Genomic DNA, 9761 nt, shown 5'->3' on the forward strand with positions numbered 1-9761 from the left:
TAAATCACCTTTTTTATCCAAAAAGTTAAATGTAAAAAAAAAAAAAGTATGTGTATGCTGGAAAAGAAAGCAGTATATTACAGTAAAGCCTCGGACTACGAGTAATGCGGTTTGCGAGTTTTCAGCAAGACGAGCAAAATTTTTTAATAGATTTTGACTTGGAAAACTAATAAGTCTTGGTTTACGAGTACCGAGTATCATGTATCACGCATGCACTTCATGTTTTGACGCCGAGCGCCACGTGATCACTGCTGAGCCAACGGCTTTTCTCTCTCTTGTGCTGCGAAAAGACCCCTGCTGGGTCTTAGTGCTTGTCACTTACTGGTACAATCAACATTCATGCACAAGTGTACTGTTTACTTTAACACTGTGACGTGTGTGTGTGTGTAAAAACACATTTTATTTTGTGTTTGAAAGTGCGTGTGTACTGTTTCTTATAACACACGTGTGCACGCGTGTAAAGCAAAAGAAAGTCTCAGAGGTTAAAAATCCATTTTCTCCCTCTTTGTAGTTATGTGTGTGTGTGTTTGTTGTCTGTGTCTTTGAGAGAAAGAGAACCGGCACGGTGTCAAATAACGCGAGCACACACAGATAACGCACACACTTTGCAGCGCTAGAGAGAGAAAAAACACACAAACGCGCATAAACGGAAACACTTTATTTTATTTTAACTTTTTTTTTAAAGGTAAAGTGTAGGTTGATTTGTTTTATTTTTACTTTATATTAATTATTTTTATCTATTTATTTTTTTGGCCTGTGGAACGCATAATTTGAGTTTCCATTATTTCCTATTGGAAAAGTTGGTTTAAAAGTGTTTTGAAATACAAGCCCGCGTCCAGAACGAATTATGCTTGTAATCCAAGGTTTCACTGTATATAAGGAAATACTCACTTGCTCATTTTCTGTACCGCTTTATCCTGTATTTAGGGTCGTAGGGCACCTGGAGCCTATCCCAGGAGACTTAGGGCACAAGGCGGGGAACACCCTGAACAGGGTACCAATCCATCGCAGGGAACACACAAACACACTCGCACACTCATTCACACTACGAGCAATTTGGGAATGCCTTTGAGGCTACACCACGTGTCTTTAAACTGTGAAAGAACCGTAGTACCCAGAGGAAACCCACAAAGCATGGTGACAACATGCACTCCATGCACACAGAGACGGGAATCGACCCGAACCCTGGAGATGCAAGGTGACGGTGCTAAGTAAAACTTGGTAGCTAATTCCCTTATTAAACTGATTTGAACCTGAGACTAATGGGTCCTCGAAGTGTCATTAAAATGTCAAAAACTAACTTTATTTCAGTAATTTCTGTTTACTGGACTTTATGGAGTCCCCCCCCCCCCCTTTTTTTGTTGAAGACATCCTTGCTCTGCCGCATTTACTTGCATGTGCCAGTCTTGGGTGGGGGGCACTTACTTTTAAAAAAGATGCACTGCTGTATTTTTTTTTATGGATTTCAGTAGTTGTGAGCTGAAACTGTGTGCTGTGTGTTCTCATCTTTCAGCCCCAAGGCTCCTCCCCATTCCTACAAGAACATCCATCAACGCAGGCCCTCAGACCTCCAGCTCTACATCTGCACCTCCTCTGTTCCTCCTCTTTACCTCCTCTCCTGCCTCCATCGGCCCCAGCAAGGCCCCGCCCCTCCAGTCTGGCCCAGGAGACCCCACAGCTAGCAATAGCACGGCCTCGGCGCTTGCTGTGGTCTCATGGACGCAGTTCAACGTCATCGTCCTGGCTGTAATCATTGTCCTGCTGGTACTGCTGATGGGCTTCGTGGGTGCTGTGTACACGTACCGCGAGTACCGCAATCGCAAGCTCAACGCACCATTCTGGACCATCGAGCTCAAGGAGGACAACATCAGCTTTAGCAGCTACCATGATAGTATCCCGCACGCTGAGCCTGGCGTCCTGCTGGAGGAGGAACAATGCTCTGCACCACCTAACGGCCAGCTTGCGTTAGCGCCTGCTGCCGTCGCTTACAAGGCATGACAGGAAGTGTGTTCACACAACAGAGCAGAATTTGTGGCAAAGACGCTTAACATTTCCAGTAATGCCCTAAAAGTTGTGAACATCTCAATCCGTGGATCATTCAGTTAAACCTGTTTAGCAACATAAAGAGGAAAAAGCTTTCAAGGTTTTTTATCTCTTTTCCCATCAATGTCATGTGCAAGGCAAAAAAGTAAGAGCGTCCACAAGATTCAGAATTAAAACTTCAAAAAACGCTATTATTTCATCGTTTGTCATGGAGCAAATGCTAAAATATCTCTACTGTGGATCAGCTAGTTGAACCAGTTTTTAATCGCAGTGTCATATATGAAGCATGCTGATGAGCTCTAGAACCTGACAATATGTCATATTCAAAGAGTGAAGGCTTGCGCTAGGAACTGTTGATAACGTCTCAGTGCAGTAAACCATCCATCGAAACATCTTTTATTTTAATTTTGATTAACACCAGGGACAAAGCATAAAAGGAAGAGGATATGGATAAGATAGAGAGCTGGAAGCTAATCTTGGTCTAGTTGGTGTGGGATTGCTGCGTTGTTTTGAGGACACGAAACAAAAAAAAAAAACGCTAGAATACAAGGAATATGAGCCGCTAATGCAAGTGAGGTAAAGCCAGTTTTGAAAGGTTATGAAAAAAATGAAAGGAAAAGATGCAAATTCAAAATCTGTCTAGGTCGTATTGTTGTTCTTGTTGCTTTTAAACAAGGTATGCTTGTGGTGAAGTGCTGATATATATCCCAGATATAGAAGATAATGTTTCAGTTGCTTTAAGTTTCCAAAGAACCCCAGTCAAAAGCTAATGCTAGTATGTCTGTCCAGTGGCGCGACCTTTAATTGCTTTTTTGTCAATCTTGCGAAACCTGCTTCAACTGATACAAAGCAAGATAATGATAATAAACCATCAGACAGTTAGACAGTTAGACCCATGTAAATGTTTAAATGTCCTGGTTAAAGCCAGTGTCTGTCTTTGACCTGCCAACATTTACAGATTTTTGCTTAGCTGTAAAATTGATCTTAAAAATTAAAAAATCCTAGTCTTGTATGATCAACAGCTAGGTATGTTCATGACCCTGTGGAAACCCTGCTCCTTCTCTCACCTCTCAATTAACACACCTTTCAGCTTGATTTTCTTAATAAAAGCATGTGGTAAATATTTCGGGTTTTTAGTGAGTTTAGCTACGCGTGTAAAGTACAGTACACCTCAGGTAGCTGTAACCAAAAATGTAAAAAAAAAAAGGTGCTTTTTGGATGAAAATAAATTAAATTAGGCTATGAATTCTAAATAAGATTTTTCTCATTATTGACCTAAAGTGATAATGAACGTTCAGTGTTCGATAGCAGAGATAGACCAATCAACCATAACTTTACCATTAACCATTAACATTAAAACCACCTAGGTGGTATTAGTTTCCCCTTGAAATGTAAATGTCTGTCACTAGCACATTGGCAGCGGATCCTTTGGGTGTGGTGGTTTGTAGGGTTTGTCTGCCGCATCCAATGGATGCTCAATCACATAGGGATCTGGGGAGTTTGGCCTTGGGGGCTGGTTGACCTTTTTGTTTAAGATAGCTTTCAATAATGGCCGTCATTGATCTTTTTTTCTGAGGTTTGTACTGCATTGGCTTTTTTGTCAGACCTTTGGTCCCTGCAGGCATGGATGAGCCTTGGGTCCCCACGATCCTGTCCCCAGTTTACTGGGGTATAATTGATTCAAATATATAATATGAATATAAAATATAATTCAATTCAAATGATGGTGGTGTTAATGTCATGGCTGATTGGTGTACATTTACCCGGCACAATTAAGGAAGTTGTGGTAGAAACTGAACCAAGACACTTGACGTTCAACTTTTTTTAGACAGTAGAAAAGTTTAGTGTAAGCGATTGATTAATCTTAATAGAAATGAACAACAGCTTTTTCCCCATTCCTGAGCTCCTGGTGATTGCATAAAACCCTGAATCCCCAAGGGGAACATGCATTCATTCTTTACCACCATGTCTAAATACTGGAAAATTACAGCTGGATATAAAAATAAGAAGTGACAAGGAAGACTGTAATCATTATGACTGTTAGTCATGGCTTTCACTGTACGCTGAAATTTGTCTCAGCATTCATTTCTCAAGATCACATGAAGCCTGGGCTCTGAAAACCATAAAGTGATTCTTTTATTTGTCATGAGGGAACATTATGTCTTGCACACACTGTCCACTCCCAGCTCCTGGCAAATCTGAATGACGCACAAATAACCATCTGAAGTTATCGTATTAAATCATAGCATTGACACCCGTGGGACCCTTGCGTAATTAAGTTTTAACTTCACAATCCAGTAAAGACTATTTGAAAAAACACCAACATTTTTGGCTGAATGATATTCCAATGAAAAGAGAAAGAGGTGTTTCGTGACTTTGGGGAGAACACGATTTTTTTTTTCTCCACTGACTCTGTTATTTCTTCTTTGTTTTACATTTTATGTCTGTACGTCCAAACCAAAATTGTACACTCTTGATAGAGTGCCAAGAGACAAACCTGACTGTTGTTTCAGTGCTCAGAAAACATACAAAATTTGTAACGGTTCGTCATGTGCCGATATATCATACTTGTTTTTTAATGCAATATATACCTCATTTACATTAGTAAAATGTGAACAGTTTAAACTACTTAAAGATTAGTGTTCAAATGTAAGCAAGCTTCTGACATATGTTAAGATATATGTTAAGATATACTCATCTTGACAAAAAAAATCTGACAGCCTTGCATAAATCACCAGAAAAAAATTAACAAAGTTTTGTGTAACTATTCAAAAGTGAAACAAAAAGTTCATAAGGCAAAAATCTTTGAAGTTGTCCTCCTGGTCACACTTCTTTATCCCTTTATAGCTGTTCTTCTTGCCACGCCTCCTTATCCTTTTGTAGCTGTTTTCCTGCCCACAAATACTTATCCTTTTGTTTTTCCACCTGCACCTTCATACCCCTTTGTAGCTGTTGTTTTTGCCATGCCTCCTTACCCCTTTGTAGTTATTTTCCTTCCCACGCCTCTTTACCTCTTTGTAGCTGTTTCCTTGGCCATGTCTCCTTACCCTTTTTCTAGCTGTACCTCCTGGTCATGCTCTCTCATTCATTTTTCTGACCTCTTACCCACCTAAATGTAGTCATGCCCCTCATCTCATTGTACCTGGTTTCTTGGCGATGCCTCCTTCCCTTCTTGTAGCCATTTTCCTGGCCATGCCCCATTACTCAATTCACTGTAGTGGTTTCCTTGTTCACTTTATATTAGTTGTCCTCTTGGCCATACCACTTACCTCACTGTAGTTGCCCTCTTGGCCATGCCCCATTACTCACCCCACTCTTGGCCATGCCTCCACCCACATATCTACTAAGACTCTCTCCTTGCCAAGATCAGAAGTAATTTTCCTGGCAACACTTTTTCACATAACTGCAAATATAAAAAAGACATTAGGTTAAAATTAATTAACTGGAGAATTACACAGGTTATATTGCATGATTATCAGCACATGACTGACACTGACACTTGACAATGTCTTGGGTAATCTGCATTACGTCAGCACGTAAGAAAAGCTTCAGGCTGATGAAAAACATACAAAACATTCTAGTGTTTGTCAGTGTTTTGTGGAAAATTTTAAGATACAGAAGAAAATATGTGTATACGTGTGTTTGTGTGTGTGTGTGTGTGTGTGTGTGTGTGTGTGTGTGTGTGTGTGTGTGTGTGTGTGTGTGTGAATGCATGTATAGAGCTGGCTTCTATACAAGAACATACCAAGACTTTCTGTGCATGAAAGAATGCTGCATAGATTCACTTAAAGTTTGGCTGCAGTGTTCTGAAACGGAAAAGCCATCCAAAAAACTTTTTTTGAACTGAAAAGCAGAAATGCATTGTCTTACTGTCATTTGAAAAAGAACGTGTGTCTGTAAATAAAATGTACAGGACTTCTTTAAAAAACAAACAAAAAAAAAACATCCCTTCAAATGTGACATAGATCTGAGTTTGCAAAATGCAAAAGAACTGAAATGGACTCAAGACTGGACTTCAGTTTGTAATGAATTATTATTATTATTATTATAATTATTTCAAAATGCTATTTATTTTTGTCGGTCTATCCTGTTCTGCATTTGTAATCCACACGACCTCTTAATTGCGTCAAACCGAGCGGAAAAGACGTCAGAGAACTTCAACATCCTTTTTTTTTTTTTCAGTCACACGACCAGTGCTGTATGTTAAAAATACTCTCAGAAGCCTCTTCACGTTCTTGTCATTCAGAATGGGCATGAAATGCTAATCTTGTGGATATTAAACTATGAAATAGCACCTTGTGTTCTGTTTGAGAAGAGGCCCCACGGAGAGGCCACATTTCTTGGTGACGTTCCTGTAAACATACCTTAACTTCAGTTTTTATTCAGTTTTACATTGCAAAATTTACACAAACCGCACAAAGTGAAAAATATTGGTGGAGAAACACCAGTGCACACTGACTACCCTGTTTTCCTGCTCAAAAAGAAAACATGTGTAAGTTGCATTTTTCAAAAGAAAACACAGAAATCTGCCAAGCTTCTGCAATAACAACTGTTATTCTTGTACACACAACAGCCCAAACCAACTGCGCCAAGGACAAACTGAAGTAGATTCCGATGCGGTTATAAAAATATAGAATGAATCATTTGTTTATTTTTATCTTTTTTGTGGGTGTTAATCAGGCCTTTTTTGAAACTTGCCTTTTGATAAGGTGTGTGAAGAACACACACCTAATGTTTCCCACTTTTGCCTAATTTCTGCCACCGAGCCTCACAGGGACCTGAACTTCTTCACCTTTGGAGAACTTTGGACCTGTTTGTCATTTTTATTTTCACTACTGAGCACCTAAAGTTTTTAAGGGAAATTAACATTATTAAGCAGAGGTGACAACATGTCTCTGTCTGGGTAAACAGAGTCTTTAAGACACGCAAAGTCTAAAAACAGTCCTGTTGCAAAATAAGGCTGCATGATTTGATTGAAAAATAAAATTTAATAAAATATTTTTTATTATTTAGACATATTGGTGCTAAAAAAAGTGTCTTACCTAAGTGAAAGCCTTTTTATATCTTTAGTGTCTGTAACTTTTTTTTATTCCAATTTTTCCATTAGATGAACCTTGACCAATCTAGATTTCACATGAAAAGGTATAAACTTGACAAAGGTGATTATTCTAAAATGCTAAATTGTTAAGATGTCGCAACATGACATAGTTACAGACACTACAGAATTTCTTTGGGTTTTGAAGCTTTTAACAAAAAAATATTTATGCAACAGTTCATATGCTTTTAGACACTTACACCAAGTTTATTATCAATACTTATACAGAAATGAATAATTAGCATTGAAAATTATTTTTGTTTAAAGTCAGACAGTTTAACAAAGAAAAATTGCCTTTTTTGCGGGGCAAAAATAAAATCGTTGCTGAAGTCAGCAACATGAAATTTTTAAGGAAGCGATATTGGTCACTAACATGTTGCATAAACTTCATTGCATAAAGTAGCTTCTTTGGATAACACATTTTCTGTATTATATGTATAACATAAAAAAAACTAAAATTAGCACCAGTAGTGTGTTTTGGCCAATTGTGATCATGACATTACTATTTTGTATTCAAACATATATATCTAGGCCAGGGGCGTCCAGTCTTATAAAAAAAAAAAAAAAAAAGGCCAGTGTGGGTGCAGGCTTTTATTCAAGTCAAGTTTGATATTCAATTTAAAGCCCAAAATGAACTGGAACTGGAGCCTCCTAGACGTCACACTAGTAGCATCTGAGCTTTTTAGCTAACTGGAGGAAAGTGGTTATAAATTTGTAACACATGTATGTGTGATGGTCTGTGGTGCACAAAGTTTTGGTTAAATATTGTATAAAAATGCTCTAATCAGTTGCAGTAAATCCCACTAGATCGTAAACTTCACCGCTGTCCCACACTAATATGACTGAAGGGATGCTTGTTAACTCTCTTATAAACTGCTTTCTGCAAAGCTGGAAAACCGCTTTGCACTGTGCACATTGCTGGAAAAGTGCTTTGCACAGTGTGTCTAAAAATAGAGCATGCATTCCTAAATGACAGAGATTCCACCCTTCTACTTAATCTTGTGTGTGATTGACCTCAGAGTGACCTAGTAAAACAGCAGTGAGACGCACGTCGATCTCTTCTTCAGAAAGTTGTAAATATCAGTGGTACAGTATGTACCTTACACTCTGGTCTTTGTTTTGTTTTTTAAATGAAGACTTTATGTAAATTGAATGAATTTGTACAGACCCTTTTTCTCATTTCCAGTAAAAAAAAATCATGTGCTCAGAAACAGGGCTGAACTCATGTGTTTACTTTGTTCAGATAATCCATTGTTGAAGGAATAAAAGAGCAGAGGTTTCTAGTTCAGGGATTTCTATTGGTCCGTAGGGAGGAATTTGTGATTGTTGTTAATGGGAGTGTGGTTCTTTATCTACATTTTGGTAACATTGACTAACACAAAGCTTATAAAAAATACTTTTGGACAAAAACGGAATACTGTTTAAGACAGATCATGTGCAACTGGTCCATAAACAAACATTTATTAAACAATCATGCTCAGATTAATAAATTTCCCCACCACACAGCATAAAATCATGCACATTGCTGGATTCCCTGGATGTGTAGACGTCATCCATGACACACACATTAAAATAGTTGTCCCGAGCACCAACGAGGAGGCTTATGTGAACCGAAAACCTTATCAAAAGGTTTTTTTTATCAAAACCAGTTTAAAAGAGGTTATTGATGCAACACTATCATCAATTAAGTATCTACAGTATATACTTAGTGGGCAGTTTACAATATGTCAAAGCTAGCACACATGAAAGGTTGGGTGGGTGCGTCATACAGATATGATTAATTAGCATTTAAAATTATTTATGTTTAAAGTCAGACAGTTTAACAAAGAAATCGTTGCTGAATCCAGCAACATGAAATTTTTAAGGAAGCAAGATTGGTCACTTACATGTTGCATAAACTTTAGAAGTAGCTTTTTTGGCTAACACATTTTCTGTATTATATGTATAACAAAAAAAAACTAAAATCTGCACCAGTCGGTGTTTTGGCCAATTGTGATCATGACATTACTATTTTGGATTCAAACATATATATCTAGGCCAGGGGCGTCCAGTCTTATTAAAAAAAAGGCCAGTGTGGGTGCAGGCTTTCATTCAAGTTTAATATTCTATTGAAAGCCCGAAATGAACTGGAACTGGAGCCTCCTAGACGTCACACTAGTAGCATCTGAGCTTCTTAGCTAACTGGAGGAAAGTTGTTATAAATTTGTAACACATGTATGTGTGATGGTCTGTGGTGCACAAAGTTTTGGTTAAATATTGTATAAAAATGCTCTAATCAGTTGCAGTAAATCCCACTAGATCGTAAACTTCACCGCTGTCCCACACTAATATGACTGAAGGGATGCTTGTTAACTCTCTTATGAACTGCTTGTTTTTTCTAAAAAGGTGGAAAACCGCTTTGCACTGTGCACATTGCTGGAAAACTGCTTTGCACAGTGTGTCTAAAAATAGAGCATGCATTCCTAAATGACAGAGATTCCACCCTTCTACTTAATCTTGTGTGTGATTGACCTCAGAGTGACCTAGTAAAACAGCAGTGAGACGCACGTCGATCTCTTCTTCAGAAAGTTGTAAATATCAGTGATACAGTATGTACCTTACACTCTGGTCTTTGTTTTGTTTT

The 9761-nt window shown here is 38.3% G+C and overlaps 1 protein-coding gene across 1 annotated transcript in view; it reads left to right on the forward strand.

Annotated features, from left to right (window-relative positions):
- si:ch211-158d24.2 (multiple epidermal growth factor-like domains protein 9) overlaps nucleotides 1–6337 on the forward strand; it is a 44242-nt gene extending 37905 nt beyond the window's left edge. The window contains exon 6 of the mRNA XM_053503162.1: nucleotides 1514–6337. Coding sequence (XP_053359137.1) covers nucleotides 1514–1998 — 485 coding nt within the window. The 3' untranslated portion in view covers nucleotides 1999–6337. The remainder of the gene's footprint in view (nucleotides 1–1513) is intronic.
- Nucleotides 6338–9761: the final 3424 nt, after the last annotated feature.

The sequence above is a fragment of the Clarias gariepinus genome, chromosome 9 (genome assembly GCF_024256425.1).
Source record: "Clarias gariepinus isolate MV-2021 ecotype Netherlands chromosome 9, CGAR_prim_01v2, whole genome shotgun sequence".
Lineage (NCBI taxonomy): Eukaryota > Metazoa > Chordata > Actinopteri > Siluriformes > Clariidae > Clarias > Clarias gariepinus.